We start from the raw sequence: 22,715 nt of genomic DNA, 5'->3' as shown, positions 1-22,715 counted from the left end.
CCCTGCTACGTTAGAAAAGATTAAAATATCGCTTAAGACCGGCGAAACGGGACGAAGTCAGATGCACAATAACAGGACAACCTAAGTTATTCCACTGCGCCACATACTTGATAACTCAAGGGAAAAGACCCGATTCAGCCGGGAAAAATATATATTCCACAAGCAATCAAAAGCACGAACAAACAAGCACATAACTCAAGCGTCTATAATACAGTCCGAAATTGTCCTTGAAAGAGAACCAATGTCATTAAAGGTTCTTCTGTGACGTGTGCTACTTATATCGACATAAGTAGTATATAACGCGTCAGGAAAATGGCAGAAGAGAGTCGAGAAAGAAAGAACGGGAACAGTATGCAGTTGGTATGGAAATGAAGGAACAGTCAAGTTTGTGTGTTCTCGTTTACTACATTTCCAAGTAGAAAAATATAAAATGAAGGTAGAAGTGTGCGCTTTCAGCGCAAAAATGAAAAATTCAAATTTCCACGATAAAATCACAATAAATGAGACGTTTACCAAGTGATTTTAAGGGATCTAGTATCCCCAACACTTCGAGCTCACTGTAATCCTTTGTATTGGACTTATAAATCATCTAGGTTCTTTGATGCTTGATAAGATATTGGTAAGCAATAGGAACAAAGGGAAGTTCAAACTTTATTACTAAACATGCATGACTTTAACATTTAACTATATTGGAGGATGAGAAATACAATTGACATGTTACAGATTTATGTTAAATTATGCACCCCCCACCCAAATATCATTTCATTTTAAGTAATGTTGTTTACTACTACTATTAAATTAATTAAATAATCAAACTTACAAGTCATACTCATATTTTAGCAAACGATACTTTACATAACAATAATACCATTATTGACAAATAGCTCTGCTTTCAATGCAAGCATATGTGGTAAATAAGTTGGAAACATATGATGAGAAGTTATTTAATCATTTAATTAAGGCATGAATAGATATATATGTAACTATGTCAATGAACATCTCAAACTTATTATGATTCATCATTATGTAATTTAAAGCACCAGACAATACAAATGACAAGTTATCCTATTTAATGAAATGCATAATTATTGTTATGCCATGTGATGAAATTAAAAAAAAAACTAACTTATTAGAATAGAATTTGGATCATATGATAGAAATGAATCAAATTTATTTGAACCGAAAGAGAACAATAATAAAATATGTGGTATACAGAGCTAATAGTGTAGTGTGGTCTATTTATATCCATATAAGTAGTGTATGGTGATGGTCAGACATAGAATGTATTTTGGCAGAAGATCGATAAGCAAAGAACAGGAATGAAGCGTTATCGGTACGAAAATGCATGAACAATAATAATCAGAGAAGACGGACTGATATTTGCAGAAGGAACAGTTAAGGTACGATGGTGGTTGGAGGTGGTCAACAGGAAACCCTGGACCCGGGTTTCGTGCTACAGTTAAGGTTGAGACAATTGATTGTTATTTTGCAAATTAACTGCTCATTGTATGGTTATCAGAATTTAGTGAGATAATCTGTAATTTGTGTTTAAATACATTCGATTGGCCACACCCGTGTTCTTGTTCACTATAGTACCAGTTATTTAAAAGTTATCAAAGGAAGTTCTATCTACATGATATGATTAAAAAACGAAGGTTTTGAGTGTTAACTATTTATTGTATTAAATATTGTCTACGAAACGACTGGGAAACATTTACAATAATTAAAACTAAATGTGGTACCAACCTGATTACTTCGTCACCTGTTATCTATTCTGGTAATGGTAAGTTTTAGTATTGAAAACCACTAGTTAGAATGATTTCTACTTCAACACGTATATAAAGTGTAGGTCGAAAAGACTTACGTGGAAATGTTTTGTTTTAGTTATTGAGGAACAGCAGAAGTAGCAATGAACGGTACACAAAAGTACAAATGGACGAATACATTTTTTTATAAAACAAATCCAGAATGCATGAGTTTGAGAACGATGAGTTGGTGTCTGACAAAATAACGTCACGGATTCAGAAAGATCAGCCGGCCTCTTGTGTCACTTTTGAAATATCCGTCTTTCAAGCTAGGAATGAGTATACTACAGAGCACTACATTTTGTAATACCCTGTAGTTATAAACTATGTTTTATGAAAGTAGAAAACATGAGTGGGATTCAAGGGTACGATCATATGTGCCTTTAACGACTGATAGAAAGATATTCAAATCAGGCGTAGGACACTAAGCCAGGATGGATAATCGACTGATGAGGTTATGAATCTACATTGATTGAAGCAGTTAGGATATGTATTATATATGCTTGTCCACCACCTACTTTGACAGACGATCTCTGCTAGTGAAGAACTAGGTTGGAAGGGGAGCACCAAGACCAAGACATGGGTTCACTCTGTAACGTTACTGATTTTTGATCACAGTTATCGTGGTACATGGAGGGAGACTGCCTAACTGAAGTCCGAGCAATAACAATAATCATAATCCGTCACAGTAGATCAGGTATATTCACGTCATATTTTCCTTCAGATGTTGATTTCTAGTATTCATTCACGTCTTCATTCGGTCTTTTCGTATCATATTCTCAACATTCATTTTCTCTCATGGTTATTACTACTGTATTATTTCGATTCCTTTGGTATGATATCTTAATAATTTAATGTTGTTGTGAGAATGCAGTAGGAAAATTAAAGGCAATGGGCATTTGTACCAGGATTTACTTTGACTATGATTATTTGACTGACATAATGGAATAAAGGACGACCATTGAATTATACGTTTGGTGGTGTAGGAGCAACTTGGTCTCAGCGAAAAACAGAGTCTTCGGAATCGATATAGTACAAGATCATGAGTGCATATTGCAAGTAAAACTCCAGATTAGAACAAAACAAACTAATCAGTCTAGCGTTCGATAGCTCCTAATCATTTTATAGATAACGTCAATCCGTAGCAAAGGTTTCCCCCATTGAAAGACAAAAAATAACTGGTGCAATTTGGATCCTGCATGTTTAGAATTCTTTAACAATAAACTGTTGGTTCATGTGTATTAGAGAATTACTATTTGCTGAACTATCAATAGGTCATGATAACTTGTATGCTATATGAATTCACTTAGTATTGTTTGTTTGAATCTTCCCATTGATGTTCAGGACTGCAACTGGTCAGTCTCTAATTGGCATATGTGCATATTGCCTCGATATAGCCTAACTTCACAAGCATTGTAAACAAAGATGGATAGTGGCTAGCAGTGGAATCCAGGACGCGCGTTTCGTCCTATCCAAACAAACAATACTAACTGAATTTCACCTTCACTCCATTGCCCAAGCAAGTGGCCATCAGGACTCTGAGATGCAGGTATTATTGATACTTTTAATACTTTCGTAGGTCTACCCAGTTTAATGAAGAAAAAAAGAATATTAATAATACATTAAATGATGAAATGAAAGAAGAAATGTGCAGTTCATGTAGATGCTTTTAGTGACGTATTCTACGAGCTAGATGATTTAATTGCAGAGGTTTCGTTGTTGTCTATCATCATTAGCTCCTATAACACATATAGCACCATTAGAAACAATAAATGATTCATAGAATAAATAAACACACACACGAAACGATTAAGTAATCATGCCAACAAGTAATAATAATAAAGTTCATTCAAACCGGTGACTATCGGAATGACCTCTGTTACCATGGTTATGACACAGACGACGCTTACACACAATTGTTGACCTTGGTTTTGAACTGTCTATGAATTTGATGAGTTCATTTTGTAACTAAAACAACATATGCTATTAAACAGAATGAACGTTCACAAAATTTGCATTATAGATAAGCCATAATTTATTGTGTGTGAGAAATAAAAGGTAATCAACATATGGTAGGTAGGCAGCTATCTTAAATCAATAAATCAGAAATAAATAAAAATTGGTAACTTTTAAGAGCTGTAAACAATCAGAAGACCATTGTTGGAGTTATTTAAATATGATGTAATTATGATGAAATATGAAAGGGAAAATGACTTTTGATGCGACTGTAGTTGATGGACAACCATCCAATGATTTTTAAGAGAACTCAAGAAATTTCAATGACTTATTAGTATTAAAAATGGGGTTGTAAATAGGAGTTAGCGTTCTCATCACTAACTTAAATTAGCTCTAATGCAATAAGGCATTGTAGTCATATGGGTGAAAGCATTTTGGGAAAAAGTCCAAGAGGCAATATCTTGAAACTGACTGGTTCGTCTATGATTAATAGTCTCACAAAAATAATGGTTTTCGAGGAGGATTAGTCCAGTTTAATTATGGTATGATTACCACGACGCGCTATACTGACTAGTATTGACAATGGTTGGAAGAGAGTTAGGGGTGGCCAAACAAAAACATGGCACCAGTACTTGAAGTCACTAACTTCTAGTCTGAGTCATGTTGGTAGATGCAGACTACCTGGTTGAGGTCCACGTGACTCTCGTAACCAATGGTTGGAGACTCTGGACATGGTTCAGAATCGACCACAATTGTGTAGGTGTATACACTCTTTATATTCCCTTAAACTTTGAGATTAAAATTGCTTCAGATCTGTCTTTCTTCCTGTACTTTATTCTTATATACAACCTTTCCTTTATATATTACCACCACTAAATTAACTACTTCTATGAATTCGGTGTTCATTTTGTTGTGCTAATGAGGTATGGCAACTTGGACCGATGCATAAATGTGCCTGGTCCTACGTTGTAGCTGACTGACTGACTGATGATAATTATCTTTAAAAAATCATTACGCTAATCAATAACTATACGCTTGTTACAAGTTAACTAGGTTTAAAATATATTCTCGAAATTCTAGTAAGAAACCATGACCCAAAACGGTCAAAAAAGAGTAAGGAATGAAATAAGAATAAACTAATAACGTATTCGTTACCATAAGACATGAAGGTGCTAAACATGTAAGACCGAAGACTTTGAAATTGATGGAAATCGGTAGTCCACTGATTTTCTATTATTATTTATTTGAAGTGGATATACAACGAAGGCATGTCTTTTTATGAAAATAATAATGACACCAAGATAGCAGGCTTTGATGTTTACATTTGAACAATAATATTTGAATAATATCAGAAGGGGTTGTTGTGGATATTATAGTAATTTTAATAGTTGAGACCACTGAGCCAGCATCCAACGGTGTTAATGTCTAGCTTCTAGAGGTTAAGCGCTCGCGCGCGAGATCGTGGATGCGCACTGCTAAGGACTCAGACAATAGGACGAAACGGTCATCCAGTGCTTCCAGGTTTTCCATAGTGATCTAGATTCAATTGACTCATGATCTCAACTATTAAAATAATATTTGAGTTATTAATTTTAAAATTTATATATTCCGCTTTAAGTTATACTACTTCACATGTGCAAAGTTAGCAGCAATAAAATGGGTAAATAACAGGACACCGTTAGAACTGATTGACAGAAAATGTTTTATGGAATCTAAACACTAAAAGTTATTTAGTATCTATGCTCTTAAACAATCGATTGGCTGAACTAGACAAAGAGTAAGAAAACAGAACTGTTGAGATCTGTACTGCCATATACTGAATTAAAGTAGTTACACACATGTGTATTTATACGTAGATAGATTTAATTTAACAAAAAAGAAATGTCAACGATGACTCTGGGTACATAAATAATAAGCCAATTAAGTAGTGAAATAATAACGTATCTGGTTCAAATGACATTGTACAAGTTAATGGTTAAGATCAAGAATCGATGGACATCTGTCACGTCCTAGAATGTGAGTTCGCAGAAGTATGCTTCAACGACTTAATCGGGGATTGATATCCAGGACCTTTAGGTCTTATGTTAAGGGCTTAAGCTTTAGATCACTGCGTTGGTATTCAGTGGTTTATATTCCTAAATGAGCTGTATTCGGGATATTGCCTGGTCACCTCCTAATGTTCTTGGTGGGCGAATGCTCCAAATTCTATCAGGATGAACTTCACTGGTTATAGATTCTCAATATTGATGAGTCGTCCTACACTAGGACAAAACCGCTGTTTAACTGAATTCAGTCTGTGATACAAACTATAAAATTCAACAATCTCCAAAAACCCATAGTATCATACACAATAACTGCTTAAATATATAATTTTAACGTAAAAAAAAAGAACACAATTTCACTTACCAAAAATACGAAACTACTTTATTTCAGTAGTATATAAAAGTTAATACTCAAGAAATGAATAAGATTCTTTTATTCTGGGAATAAATTTGAAGATAACACATGTCTAATTGACGAGTGCATTTATAACAAGAATACTGTACACATTTATATAATCTATATGTATATCACCGAAGTTAACGAAATAGAAGAAACTAAGTGAGAGAATCATATGACAATTTGTACAATTGTAGACGAAGAATTATTCATATGTTTTTTTCGACACATCAGTAGTAACTTGTGAATTGTGATTCTCAGGAATTGTTGAACATATACTCACTGAAGGGACAATATTCTTACTATTATTATTAGTAGTAGTAGCAGTAGTAATATTGTTATTATTAAAGATGGTAGATGATGGAACAATCAAATTACTACTCGTACTAGTAGTCTTATGATTATTTAATCCATTTGAATTGGTCAAATTTGTATTGATTGAAAAATTATGATTGTTACCAATTTTGCTGGTCGATGATTTAACACCTCCAATCGAATGAGATGATGTTGACGATGAGTATGACATAGTCGGCAGTGATGATGATGTAGATAATCCATATTCATGTACAATACGTAGTAATTCTTCACCTTTAGACGGTGGTAAAATTTCACTAGTATCACGTAACACTGTCACTGGACGATTATCATAGCATTCAACTAAGATATGCTTAATGACATGATTTGGAATATGCTATTATGGTCGATGAAACAATTGAGGAGGGAGATAGAAAGGAGAAACCAAACAAAAGAAAACACAATGAATGGGAATAGAAAATACATAATTCGTTTGAAAGATTCAGGTAATTATCAAGTTAATAATTGTATACTGTTAAATAGAATAACAAAATTTGGCTTATTAATTTACGTATGTTGATATTCAGAATTAAAATCGATCAGTCTGTATCAGCCATCTATATCTTTTAGGGGGATAGCATTGATAAAAGGGTTTGGTTATAGGTTTGAAGAGTATTTGGTACGCGCTTAGCAGTGGGATTGGAAAGAATGTGTCGGCTTACTTGAGACTTATTGATTGAATGTATTATTAAAGAAGTTATTGGTTATCAGAGTTCAGTAAGTCAAGGGATAACGCATTGAGAAAAGTAGTAAGCTTAAGTCTTTGTGTGAACAACAATCGTATGCAGGTATTACGAAATGATTCGCTCAAAGTGGTCTATAACGTGTGATCTGAGGTCCACCACCTATCAAAAATATTTAGTTAGATTTTAATGAAGTCTTTATCATGGATGAATTACTGACAGGGAGTCACTGACAAATAAAACATGTGCAAAGAGATGGTTTAGTTCAGTTTGTGACACTTCAGCAGCGCACATTGACGATCCTGTTATTCAATGAGCCCAGAGTATTTAGAGTTCATTAGTTTTAGACCATTGATTGTGGTGTTACATCAGGCTTTAAGGAAAATCGATTCTTAGTAATATCAGTAATTAGTTGACATCATTTAGTCGTACTAATATACATTGGGTCAAACAATTAAAACACTGATCTGTTTTCATAGTTGCAAGCGTGAGTTAATCGAAGCTAGACCACCAAGGAAAACCTGGAAGCACTAGGCGGCCGTTTCGTCCTATTGTGGGACTCCTCAGCAGTGCGCATCCACGACCTCACCTCGCGAGATTCCAACCCAGGACCCACCAGTCTCGCGCCAGAACACTTAACCGATAGACCACTGAGCCGGCATCCACAAAACCCCTTCTGATAATAACTGATCTGTTCGCTGAATATAACAGACCCTCAACTACTTATTTACATTATTCATTTATAGCTCATGAAAACCTTTTAAATTCTCAACATATTTTCACCACTGAACTACTGCTTTAAACCATGAAAATAATCATTCAAGAATAACTTTTTTTGTAAGTGTCGCATGACCTGATTTGCATACATAAAATAAGCAGTGTTGATACATTTTATCCTATCGTTTGTTTATTTTATAATCACACAGCCATGCGTAAACAGCAACTATTAACAATCATACTGTGACTATTATCTCAGATAACACATAGAGACTACACCTATATGTTATTTTAATTAAATGTAAATTTCAGCTGGTAACCTTTATTTTAATTTAGGGTATGTACTTATATATATGTATATATATAGAGAGAGGCAAGAAAGACAAGCACATGAATTGATTTATTGACTTGTCGACATAATCAGTGTGCAAACCAACTGAGTGATGTCTATGATACCGATAAAGAGTAAAGAAAGCACGTAACACTGACAGTTTATTGATTAAACCATTTGTACAGCTTCATGTAGTTCGTTTAAAGTGAGGCTGGGTCGTATACTGTCAGTATTTGTATTTTTTTAAAAAATCGATTTGTTAAATGAGTAACAATAATTAAGTAGTGTGTAATGATAAAACTTAGTAACACCAATGGTAATTCCATTTTACAATATTTGTATCATCTAGCTTTTGTCATTATGATTTAAATAAGTACGGAAATTAGATACATTTAGAGAATTAAACTATACAGCCACAATTTCACTACTGATGAAAGCTTCGTAATTCGGTCTGATAATGTTTAATTTCTTCCTAATCATATTTTACACTATTTTATTCTGTAATTTAATGTGCCCTCCGAATGTCCTGGTAAGATCGAAGGTGGGGAGAGTTAGCTCTCCCTTCCAAAATGCTCTCACATGGCTACATGTATACAGACACTGACAGGGAGGTCATACTCACTGACTTCTCGGGGTGGGGGTTTTGTTCATTAAATTGAGAGGACGAAACTCGAATCTCCGGAGCTTTAATCGGGTTAGTGGATATGGAGGATAAACCTGAGGGAATTGGAAAACCCTGATTCCAAACCAATGGTGCAAATGGGCTCTAGGCTCCTGAGAGAACAAATGGCGTATGAATCTAATGTTGGTCACCGTCTCTTTACTTTGCTTCACTGTAGGTCAAAGGTTCGAGGAATGACCCCCTAAGAAAACCAACTGCTTCGATTTAGGTGCCCAGGCATTATTTCACCTCTCACACAAATTGAATCATTTGTGTGGAGCATATATATTTAGTGCCTTCTTGTACCAATGTTTGTGTGTTTAAATAAATAAATGAACGATAAGTGTGAATACGTATCGTAGTAGAATCATCATAAATAGAGAAAATACATTTGATACATGTTTGATATGATTAAAAATGGTTGACAAAAGGTTCTATATCTCGTTTCTTTTTCCTAAAACCTTGTACCATTTTTATATGCATCATTTTCAACTAGTATACATTCTAACTAGGATCTTACTTTACTGCAGTACCCATCAAAAAATTTCGTATCCACAAACTTAAATTATTTATTATCAGAAGGGGATTTTGTGGAGATTTAGTATTTTCATAGTTGAAAGCTAATAATCTATAAGCCGAAACGTTGCTGATTTGACAATCTAGACAGAAATTCCTACTATTCGAGATTAGTTCACTTAGCAGAGGTATTTACAAGTAATAAGTAGGATTCTGACAAGTTTTATATGTTAGGTAACATATGGTACGATGAACTCTCAATATGATTTCGTAAGGCGTTTATATAAGTTACAGCATATAAGATTGATTTTAATATGAAGAAAATAAAAGTAATATACACATAACTAACTTTAATATACAACCATCTGACAGCGAATTCTCCCCTAAATCGTAAATCTTGCCATATTGTAGAACGTTTTTGTGGATTAACCGGACTGATCATTTCAGCAACCCCAGTTAGATATCCGGATTCTCGAACTGAAAAAAATAGAATGATATGTCCAGGAGAAGAGTTTATGTTATTATTAAATGTAGATGTTGAAGTTCTTTTTGATTTGGTCGAGTTCTGACCATTATTTGCCGTCGGTATGGTTGAAGTAATAGTTGTTATTGGTATAATTGGGTCGTTTGTACTGACCTTCGTTCTTGAAACGTTAGCTGTATCAAGGTTATTGAGTGTATTTGTATTAGTGGTGGTAGTAGAGCAAACAGACAAGATGGGTGCGGTTGTAACATCAGCAGACGACTAGTAAAAAAAATAAACATCGAACAAAAGACACTATCAAAAGGAAAGTTCTGAAGGGAATAAAATTAGTTGGAAGGTAGCTGATAACGTTGACAGCATTTAGCTGAACCTAGGGGATACTAAACAAACTGTTTTACTCTATAATAAAATTCAATATTGGTGCGTACCCATGACCTAGTCAGGAATCGATTGCACTAGACATTCAAAAGTTTGTAACTTTAAGACTGTCGAGAGATAGAATACAATGATTGAAATTTCTAACTTCAGTCAATTTGTAACAATGTGTTGACATCATCTATTTCAACTGATAAAACATGTTTTATGTTCGACATTTTGTTAGTCCCATGTTGCCAACTATGAGTAAAACTATCTGGCGATGTTTCGACAACAATTTTTCTGATGGCGTTTCTCTAAAATCAAATTCTTTCTTTTTCTATCTTCTTTTTCATCTCTCTACTGTAAACTAAAACTGGAACACCTATGGCGAAGACGAGATATCCGTCTATCAATTAAGGGATGAGTATAATACAAAGCTATTCGTTCTGTTCTACTTTACGGCTGTGAAAAATAGCCATTAAGAGAAGAAGATACACGTAAGTTACTAGTATTTGATCACAGATGCCTTAGAAATATTGCTCGCATATGCTGGGATCACAAGGTGAGCAATAGTGAGGTTAGATGCAGGGTATTAGGGAATGATGGTAAATCAGTTGATGAGGTCATGAATCTTCATCGAATGAGATGGTTGGGCCACGTGTTACATATGTTTGAACACCGATTATCACGACGTGCTATGCTCACTAGTATTAAGGATGGTTGGAAGAGAGTTAGGGGCGGCCAAACCGAAACATGACATCAGTACTTGAAGTCACTAACTTCTAGTCTGAGTCATGTTGGTGGATGCAGACTACCTCGTTGGGGTTCGCATGACTATCGTAACCAATGATTGGAGACTCTGGATGACATGGCTCAGAATCGATCACAATGGCGCAGGTGTATACATTCCTTATCTTCCCTTAAATCTTGAGATTAAAATTGCTTCATAACTTTCTTCCTTCATATACTATATCCTTACATACAACCTTTCTTTTATATACTACCACCACTAAATTAACTACTTTTATGAATCCGGTATTCATCTTGTTGTGCTAATGAGGTATGGCAACTTGGACTGATGCGTATGTGTGCCTAGTCCTACATTGCAGCTGACTGACTGATTAAAAATGTCTTGATATAATGATAATATTTTGAAAAACAAACTGAATTAAATGATCCAGTAGGTTATAAATTAGAGAAGCGCATAAATACACATATATATGTGATCTTTGTGTAACATAAATTTTCTTTAAATGATTTGCATATGATAGTGAGTTTCTTTTTTCAAAAGCGGAAAGTAATTCCTTTAATGTAAAAGATGAATTTTTGTGACACAATACAATAATATACATTTAAGTACATGTGTATTTATGTGTAGATGGAAAATCCATACGAATGAAATATAAAGAGGCATGAGCTTTTTTAAATACAGATAAATAATAGACAGCGGTGGGATCCAGGATGTGGGTGTCATGCTATACTAAAAATTTGCGGCACAATGGCTACATTAAGGCAGTCCATTCAAGATGCATATACACCAAATAGGAATGAACAAAATTTGACCTTAAATGTCAACAATCAGGTAATCAAAATCCTTTATAAATACCATGTGAATATAACACCCATTGAATATGTTATTGGGCATCTGGATGAGACGAATCAGTGGATAATGTATTGTTATTTGAAAGCAGGTTCGAGTCTCAGAATGAACACTGGGACTAGATTGCCTCTTTGACTGAAATGAGTTATATTATGGAGTCACAACCTACAGCTTTTATTGATTTCATTTGTAATGGTTTGGATTCTATCAGTCAAAGTTGGGACATATACGTCCTGTACAGATTGCCTGGATTTAGTGATTACGTTACAAGTTAATAAGTGTGTAACGTGTTAGGAATCTGAAGCGAAAGGTGATGTGTTTGAATTTCAGTGTGAATATCAACACTGGAATGCATGTGCACGTAGCCGACGAGTCACAAATGAAACGAAATGCGACCTGAATTCCACTGCTAGCCATTATCCAACTCTGTTCAAATATAATAAGCTATGTGTACATCTTTTTATTATTCCCCATCAAATGTCAGCTACAAATACTTCAGATGGTAGACAGCTGAACAGTCATAGTCATCATCATCATTAAGAATACATAAATTCACCTTATTCTTCCACGACTATTATCAATGCTCTGTTGAACAGTATGAAAAAGAAACTAGCAAGCAACAAGTAAATTAGATCGATATCATAATTGTTCTTCAAAAAAAAAGAAACATATTGCACGTAACATTACGCATGAAAGAACAAACAACTTACATCATTTAGGCATTGAACAGCATTGTTAGTTGAGTAGGATTTATTATTATTAGCAGTAGTGGTAGTAGTATAATTATTAGCAGCAGTAGTAGAAGTAATCCCTGTCACTTTTTCATTTCTATCTGATTGTAGTTTACTGTTATAAACTAACGTCGATTGATCACTGATTATGTTAGTATTATTATTATCATTACGACTGTTGACGCTTTTAGCAGTAGTGGTGGTGGTAGTCGTTGTTGTTGCTAGAGTCACGGTAGAGCCATGTACTGATTGATACGCTTCATCCAAACATTGATTACCAGTACGCGTTGAGCACCAAACACCATATTTTATAGATTGGTGCACATTGTACACATAATCTGATTTAATAATGAAATAACGAGCTCTATGCACTAGTGATGCATCGAAAATCACTGGATTAACACTGTATGTAAAAAAAATTTTAAAAAATAGAAGGCAATAATAATCGATAAAGATGGTCAAAGTCACTCACACAGCTTTAACAAGTACCATGATATGTCTTTAACTAGAACACTAATATTATTCACACGGTTGATAATTTAAAGATATACGAAAACGATAGAGTACTTGTGTGGTGTGGTCTACTTATATCCATATAAGTAGTATATAGTGTTGGTCAGACATAGAATGTATTTCGCAGAAGACCGATGAGGAAAGAACTGAAACAAAGCGCAATCGGTAGAAAAATGCACGAACAATGGAATTAGAGAAGAAACAGTGAAGATTGAGACTATTGGTTGTTAATTTGCAAATTGACTGTCCATTGTATGGTTTTCAGAATTTACTGAGATAGTCTGTAATGTTTGCTTTAATACATTCGATTGTCCCCAACCAGTGTTCTGTTCACTACACTTGCAGCTGATTGAAACTGATGAAAAGTAGTGCTGAGAACAATTTTCGGCTTGTGATAATAAGTAGTTTTTTCGTTCAATGATGCTCAAGAGAGTAAGATTGATACAACCCATAATGTAACACAGAAATCAGCAGGAACGATGTGTCATACTAAAATGAATTCTAAGAAATACTACGCACAGACAACTTGGCTTATGACAACTAACGTCTAATTTTTATACAAGACAATATACTCAATGTAGGGTTCAAGATTTTAATTCGACCGAAACACAAAATCATTGGAACGGTAATAAAGTAAGGTGATGGAGTTGGTTAACAACAAACCCTGCTTGACGTAACTTTTATGTTATTTGACATTCGTCAGAAAGGTGTACTTCCAATCTTAAGGGAACTGATGTTTCTTGGCTGATTCGAGCCCGTGTCACTCAGCTTCACAGTCAGAGACATTACTACTTACTGACCTATCGGGGTCACGACTGATTTTCTGTAGGACTGTACTTACAATTGTTTGATCACCGAGTTGTGAACAATGTCATATACCAAGTTCTTTTTATTGCTGATTAAATTCTATAGATCAGGTTGCATTATGGTCACTAGTCTAAGTGACTCGACACCGGGTGCACTGTTTTGAAATGTAAGGTGGTGGTTAGAGTACTCAAACCGTGGATCGATGTTTGGGGCATTCAAAGTTTAGCCACTAAGTCTCAGGCTCGTACCCTGCTCCGTTCACTTAGGTTCCAGTAATCGTATCACAACCCTTCTTACACTTAGAGTGTGGTTTGCAGACAATTACTTGGTGAATGGGTTAATTATAATGACAATAACAATAATATGATAGGTAAGATGAGTAATAAGGTGCTAAGTATTTGTATTAAGTAAATCACTAATATACCAATCTTATTGATTCTAATCAATATCTATTACTAATGGAATGTACAAAATATGAAATCGTCTATGCCAACAAACGCACATAATGCGTTTTTTTGGTGTACTGATATTTATCTGTTCACGAACACACGGAAACTTACATACACATGCACAAACCCATAAAAATACACAACCAGTATAGGTTTTATAAAGTTTTTAGAGATTCTATTAATATTAAGTTTTGTGTGTGTGTGATTGTGAGTTTGTGTGTATGATAGAGAGAAAAACGTGAAATACCAAAATGTAAAGCAAATGATTTTTCTACAAATTATATCATTCTCCAACGCCATGTATACTAAAGCAACCAAATCTTCTTTATTTGAGACAATGCCAAAAAATGCACAACTACCAAGGTCGAATAACTCATATATATATATATATATATATATATATATATATATATAATGCATTCCGACTACTAATAGCAACTAAACATCTCGATATAGTACAAGTAATGTTGAATCACTTACCTTGGTGAATATATTACTAAATGGTTTACCCGTATTAAAAGCCTAGACAAGCATGAGATTGACCATTACTCAGTGATCAATCAATTATATATTTCTCAGACTTATATGTCAATCATGGCCGGAAAGTTGAGTATTATCGCCTTAAACGACGAATTTGGGTAACAGGTTCGCATCGCACAGGAAGCGTTAGTTTCTTTAAAACTACAGACATGGCTCGTTGACAACTACCAGGTTCATGATTTTCAGCCAAGAAACTTCAACGAAACACCTAACATCTTAATATGTAAAATTAAAATATTTTTCACTTTGTTGTTATTGCCGTTATAAACTGAAAATTTGGAAATATTGAACGGATAATTCATATCAGGATTTAAGACTCTTCATAAGAACACGTAGTTCAAAGGCTTTAGATTTTCAAACTAAATTGTGATGTAATATTGGCACAACGAGATGAAATTAACAAGACGAATAGCAGAAGAGATCAAATTCATGGAACCTTTAGCTAAAAGTAAAGACGATTATAATCTGATTGGTGAAATAGGCGACATTTTCGTCTACCAACCATAGTGAACTAAGCAGTAAAGCACTGAAGTACTTATTTTTCAAAACATGCCATTCAATAAACAGATGATATTAGTAGGTCACTGGTATTTGATGATAGATCCTTTCTAAACATTGCTGGTTTATGTTGAAACAACAAAATGAGCCATGACGAGATTAGAAGTAGGTATTAGGTGAGAATAGTAAATTGGTTGGACGTCTTCATCAGCAGAAGACGTTGTGGTATGCATTACATAAGCGCAACCACCGCCTCCCTCGACAAGCGATGATAGTTAGTGTAGAGGTAGAGCTGAAAGACAGTGACAACTAAACCAAAACGTAGCAGATTGATTGGTTGAAGTTTGCATGATAATCGTCACCAATCGTTAGGAACTTTGGGTGACATGGTTCAGAATCGGTAGCAATGGGGGACGTGCATTCATCATTTGTTTTCCCTTAGGTCGTAATATTCTGAATTATCCTATAATTTGCTTATTCCATGAAAATATATTTTCTTCACAGACCATATCTCGCATAACGAATCGTATCTTCTACTAGTAGTACTATTATTGCTTATGCATTTCAGCCCTTCGCTGGGATGATGTGGTGTGGCACCTTGAAACTAAACACAATTGTTCCAAGCAATACGTTGTGTTATTAACTGGTAAGTATACACAGAATGTGTAAGAATTATTGTTTTCTAGATTGGCAGATATTAATTAGACAATTTTCAAAACAGTTTAGCTGAAGTATTTTAACAGTAAATAGTATTGTAAAACGTTCAATCAACCCTTCAAGTCGTAGTTTTACAACGTATTACAGATCCGCAAACTACGCTTTACGTCAGACGTAAGTTAACTTCTAGAAACAATAAGCCACATGAATATAAAAAGTACGTCTCAATCGCAAAGTGAATGGTGCATAGCATGCAGAAGGTTGTTAGAATATAATATAATAGAATGTAATAAAGTTCAGCTTACAAGACTAACCGTTGCAATACAACATGTCTAATGAAACTTTTTTTCAAGATCTTTAATATAAAACGCTCCCTTAGAACAACTTTAAAATACCTCAATTCTAACCGTTTTTACGCACGCTTCCAGAGGATTTCATGAGTTACAGTTTGCATACAACTATTTTACATCAGAGAGCATAGGAAATACTTGTGTAAGGTGTTTAGGACGTTTAAAAGTGACAAAAAATTAATTTGAGTAACCACACGGTAAAGATACATCATTAAGCGTATAAAATGGACACCTTTTTTTATACAGATAGCATATCACGTGCAAATCGACCTTGTCCCTAAATCCTAATCCTAAACCTTGAACTTAAGTCCCTAAACCCTAACCGGTGACAATATGTAAACTCTTAAAAAGCCTTGTAGAGATTCGGAAGGTGAATGTTGTGTATCTATATAGACGAATTTGAATGTCGTCAATAGGCTATATATATATATAGTGTTACGAATGATTCTCAGTCAAAAAACAAACAAATCCTAGTTTAAAACAAAAAGACAGGGTAAGATGAAGGATAAAACTGTTTTTAAAACATAAGTCTCAAATTTGTGCACTTATTCTTGCGTTGCAAAGAAACAGTAAACTGATTTCAAACTAATAATATAGGATGTGTTTGAGGTTTTTAATAAAGAAAATTGACATTAAGAACAAAACAAACGTTATTATATACACACGACCCGCATTCTACTCTTATAATAACGAATGCAGAGTAGATGACTGTGATATATCGTCCATCGATTTTACAGAAATATCTCAAAACCTGATAAGTTTCAGATTTTCAGTAACAAATCTAACTCATTTACAAAGTAAACGTTAACAAAAACACCTTTGACTCAATTTTTATTCATATGTCTAATATCTAGCAACATCAATAGCCTCCGTAAACAGATTAAAAAGATTTACAGTTCAGACTTGGGGCCTGGTGAGTGTTTGAAACACTTGAATCATCAAAACTCAAGTAAATAGTGTTGTATCCCGACGAGAATAATGGAAACTTTCGGGATCTATTTATGGACTAATACTAACTAAGCTATATATATATATATATATATATATATATTTATATTCCTCTTGTTATAAGCTCTTAAATGACTTAATGGTTCCTGTTATATGATTTATTATTCTCAAGTTATTCTCAGTCTATTAGTCACAGTTTCTCATAATCATAACCGCTTTTGTCTTGATCTTGTATAAATGTTATTTTCTATTTTATAGCCTGATGTGGTCTGATTTTGCTTATATATAAACCAAGTATGTTTGAAATATGGGATTCGTATCGCGGAGGCTGAGATCTCCGTCCTGGACATAACAAGCAGGGTTAAACAGAAAAGGACCAGTCGGAACTCTAGGTTGCTCATAGGTGTGTATGAGTCATTAATTTAGTCGCACAAGTCAGCGCATCGAAATTGGCAATCGTATTTCGCGATGATCATATAGCTAAGGACATAAAAATAGTAAAAACAATTGATTGATTTTGAGGAGTGACTAATGCCGAGTTCGTTCAATCGAATTTAATGTTGTCATCAGTCTAAGACAATAGACATTGTGTACACTGTGTTCTGATGTTAGGTGTTTGGAGGCATTGGGTAGGTAACATCTCAGACTGCAAAGCTGGGCAATACAGGATCAACTGCTCCAGGGAGCACCGATTCCCTCAAGATTACAATTACACCCTGCTGAAAAGCGCCAACTGCACGAAACCTAGGTCTAGGATTTTTACTGACTATCTCCAACCAGTTAACATTTAAACATTGAGAACGGCGAAATATGGTATTTTTAATAGATTCAATCTACCATAAAAAAGTGATACCTAATAACGATCTATCCTTCGTCAAGTAACAGAATTTATGTCACTGTGGATATCAAGTGAGGAATTCCAAGGGGTAGGAAAAAGTCTGATAGTTTGGATATATTGTAAACCGTCTACAATAACAATAATGAATGCACATATGTTAGTTATTAATTTTTTTTAAAACATTCACATCTGTTACGTTATTACGAATTCTGTTAGCAAGCTCATAAGACGGTTTATACAGACAAAGGTTAACGCCGTTAGACTACCCGATGGACAAATTTCTATCTTCAAAAATAAAGAGTTGCTTTCAGTCAGTCAGTCAGCTACAACGTCGGACCAGTCCAAGTTGCCATACCTTATAAGCACAACAAGATGAATATCGAATTTATAGAAGTAGTTAATTTAGTGGTGGTAATATATAAAAGAAAGATTGTATATAAGAATATAGTACAGGAAGGAAAACAGATATGAAGCAATTTTAATCTCAAGGTTTAAGGGAAGATAAAGAGTGTATACACCTGAGCCATTGTGATCGATTCTGAGACATGTCACACAGAGTCTCCAACCATTGACTACGAGAGTCACGTGGACCTCAAATAGGTAGTCTGCATCTACCAACATGACTCAGACTAGAAGTTAGTGACTTCAAGTACTGGTGTCATGTTTTGGTTTGGCCGCCCATTACTCTCTTCCAACCATCACCAGTACTAGTCAGTATAGCGCGTCGGGGTAATCAGTGTTCAGACATAAGTACCTTGTGGCCCAACCATCTCATTCGATGAAGATTCATGACCTCATCAACTGATTTACCATCATTGCCTAATACCCTGCATCTAACCTCACTATTACTTACCCGGTGATCTCAGAAGATGCGAGAAATATTTCTAAGGCATCTGTGATCAAATACTAGTAGCATATGAGTATCTTCTACTCCTAATGACCAAGTTTCGCAGACGTAGAGTAAAACAGAGTGAACTGCTGTGCAGTATACTCGTCCCTTAATTGATAGACGGATATCTCATCTTCACTATAGGTGACGTAAGTTGGCCAAAGCCAAACGAGCTTTTTGAATGTGTGCTGAGAGTTCGTCAGACACCAACCCATTACGGCTGATTGGACTTCCAAGATAAGTGAAGTTAACGATGAGTTCGACTACTTCACTCCCTATCCTTAGTTCAGGTGTTGACGCAGGCCAGTCCTGGAGTAACAATTTACATTTAGAGGGGGAGAAACGCACTCCAAATATCCTGGCATTGTTACTCAGTGCTAACAGAAGACTCTGCATTTTATCAGCGTTTTAACCAAACAGAACTGTAATATGCGTATTCTAAATCGATAAGTTGACCTCTTGGTAGGAGATCAATTCCTGAAATTTCAGTCGACGAGAGTGTTATTTCCATCAATAGGTCTATAATGAAGTTAAACAAAAATGGGGATAGTGGACAGCCTTGCCTGTCATGAAATCGGTTCAAACCTATTTCCTACTATTTCAAATTCAACACGTTGGGAGACGTTGTCACTAGCTTGATTTGACTGAAGGTCAAATATGTGAAACTATATAAGAGTCACAATGGCACTATTTTGGGAAGAAAATTATCCAGTCCGATAACAACATGGTCAATAAAAATGTTTTTGATTCTTTACATTTCTTTACTAAAATTTTTTTAATTAATGGACTTCACGCAAGCATTACAATCCACTCAAGATCAACAATTGAAAAAACTAAACCAGATACATTTCCTGACGTGAAATCACACCATAATAGCTTTGTATGGAGACAGAGTTGAGAAAAATTGATTATTCACTAAAAGTACAACGTGGTTATTCAATTGACAAACAATGGTTCCTAATATTCATCCTAAGATACAGGTCATATGATCTATTGATTGATTCTGTAAACAGTGTACAAAACTTAGTTATGGAATGTTATGATCTCAGATCCAATAGTTGAAAAAATGTAATGAATCATCTAGAAACAAAATAAACATTAGGTTTGAGATCATCGATATTAATGAATAGAAAACATAAGTGAACTATCAATCCATACTCATATGCAGATATTAACTGTAATTGTACATTAAACACACCATTTATTTTCATAGTTGAAATCATGAGTCAATTGAAGCTAAACCACCATGGAAAACCTGGAAGCATTGGACGGCCGTTTCGTCCTATTATGGGACTCCTCAGCAGTGCGCATCCACGATCCCGAACTCGTGAGATTTGAACCCTAGACCTACCAATCTCTCGACCTGAAGATCTTGTATGAGGTTTCTAGTTGGTGCAATCGATGGATCCCAAAACAGAAAGAGATAGCTTTCTAATGTGGTTTAGTCTTCATTGGTTTATCAACTGATCCCAAACTGTGATAAGAATAAACTAACCTTACGTTAAACAATTTAATTGAAAAAATGGTTGTATCAGTTAGACCAATCAAAACATTTCGTAATAGTACAGGGAAAGAAGCAAACAGCTGAATATGTTGTTATCAGACAATTATGGTGTATTACAACAGAAAAACTGACAGTAAAATTTCTGTTGACGTTTTTCAACACTAAGACACTCAGGCTGTACTCTTTTCTTTACATTTTCCTAATATTTCTAATATTCTCATGGACACTGATACAAATGATACTGTGAATTGAAACAAAATAATAATGTGAGTACAGGGGGATTTGTGTAGGTTATGAAATTTTAAAAGTTCAAATCACAAACTAATGTTAGCTAGACCACCATTAAAAACCTGAAAGAACTGAATGACTATTTTACCTTAGTATGGGACTCTTTAGAAGTGTATATCCATGATCCCGCATCCGGGAACTGAACAGAAGACCTTTGGTTTTAAGTGAGAACGTCTACCCTTCGGACCACTGAACTGACATCTAACGAAGTTAACATCTAATTCTAATTAATTTACAATATTGTACAACTATCATCTATTGCCTGCGGTAGGTAAGTGCCACAAACTTAACATGGTTAAAATCCACCGATCACTGAATCGAGTTCGGATGCAGAATAGTTTTATAACAAGACGATGTAGCCGTTTAATGGTCTCAAGTTTTTAATCGTGGTCTAGCTAACCTCTGTTCATTATTCAAATAACCAAATAACAATAATTCGACTTGGTTTCCTGTATTCTCATCAGCTGTTTATACTTTTCATTTAAAATTTTACTAACAAAGTGTATTAACTGAGTTGAAAAATGATCCCAAGTCAAAGTTAAGACCCTTAACTGTGAGGATATGAACTGACAAAAAAATAAATTATCAAATGATGTATTTGAGGGGAAGGGAATTTTCCACACCATAATTTCTAATTCATTTTATTCATATTTTGCTAGTATATCGTGTATATATACAAGTACCAACGAACTTTAGTAGTAACCCATTAAGTACCCCCAAATGCCGTGGTACGGCCGAGAATGGGGAGAGTCCGCTCTCCCTCTCAAAATGCTCTCATATGGCCACGCGAATATATAGCCTCTGACAGGGAAGTCCTACTCACTGCCTTCTCGTGGCGGGGGTGTTGTTTACGAAATTGAGAGAACGAAAAGCGAATGTCCAGTGCTTTAACCGGGTTGGTGGACACGGCGAGTCCACCTAGGGAAGTTGGAAAACCCTGATTCCAAACCAATAGTGCACATGGGCGCCAGTATCCTGAAGGAACAAATGGCGTATGAATCAATCGTTGGTCACCGGCTACCATGGGACTGCATCTCCTCACGATGCTCCACTGCCTTGTGGATCAGACATTCAGGTCAAAAGCTCCAGGTGTGGCCCCCTAAGAAAACCACCTGCTTCAGTGGGGGCACCTGGTCAGTATCACAGACCTCACACAAATCAAACGAGATTTGTGAGGCGCATATTTATCTGGTTTTTCCTTGTACCAATATTTATGTGTTTAAATAATAAATAAATAATGACCCAGTAAGTACAACTTGTAGTATGTATAAACTTACAAGACAATTATTCAGAATTAGTTACATTCAGGTTAGTACTTAAAATTACCACAAAATTTATAAACTCTATCATGTTAAGATGAAGGATACTTTAGTGTTCCAAAATCATGAGTTTACATTGAACTTCCACTCAAGTTGGATATACTTCGTACTAAATTATCCTGTAGGTTCGAGCAATAAAATAACTAGTAACAACAGGTATAGCAGTGAATGTTTAGAAATATATGGTGAAAACAGTGTGACGGTAGAACAATTCATGTTTTTTGGACTCTGTGCAAAATCTTCACCCTCTGTTCATGATGTTTGTTAGTCTCATGCTAAGATGAAACAGTTGTCTAGTGTACTCTGGTTTTTAATGATTGTTTAGTTAGTGTTAGTTTGTAAGGCAAAATACCAACCATAGTACTTCTTATCAATGGAATCCATCTAAATTAAGGTGCGATTTTTACAGATTGAAATAATCAAACTAATTTCGACTGATAAACACATTAAATATAATATTAGACTTATTTCATGTGAATGT

The 22,715-nt window shown here is 34.9% G+C and overlaps 1 protein-coding gene across 2 annotated transcripts in view; it reads right to left on the bottom strand.

Annotated features, from left to right (window-relative positions):
- Positions 1-22,715, bottom strand: part of Smp_140120.1 (hypothetical protein) — a gene marked incomplete at its 3' end in the record, with an annotated part of 38,078 nt that overhangs the window by 2,384 nt on the left and 12,979 nt on the right. Inside the window, exons 3-6 of one of the 2 annotated variants that reach the window (XM_018793676.1) lie at positions 20,619-20,707; positions 12,722-13,037; positions 9,812-10,207; positions 6,168-6,891 (exon numbers count right to left, since the gene is read on the bottom strand). In XM_018793676.1, coding sequence (XP_018647129.1) covers positions 6,406-6,891; positions 9,812-10,207; positions 12,722-13,037; positions 20,619-20,707 — 1,287 coding nt within the window. Of the gene's footprint in view, positions 1-6,167; positions 6,892-9,811; positions 10,208-12,721; positions 13,038-20,618; positions 20,708-22,715 lie in introns of those variants that run through there. The other variant, XM_018793687.1, reaches the window with a different exon arrangement.

Source organism: Schistosoma mansoni, assembly GCF_000237925.1.
Source record: "Schistosoma mansoni, WGS project CABG00000000 data, supercontig 0199, strain Puerto Rico, whole genome shotgun sequence".
NCBI lineage: Eukaryota > Metazoa > Platyhelminthes > Trematoda > Strigeidida > Schistosomatidae > Schistosoma > Schistosoma mansoni.
This window is presented reverse-complemented; position numbering and strand designations above follow the sequence as displayed.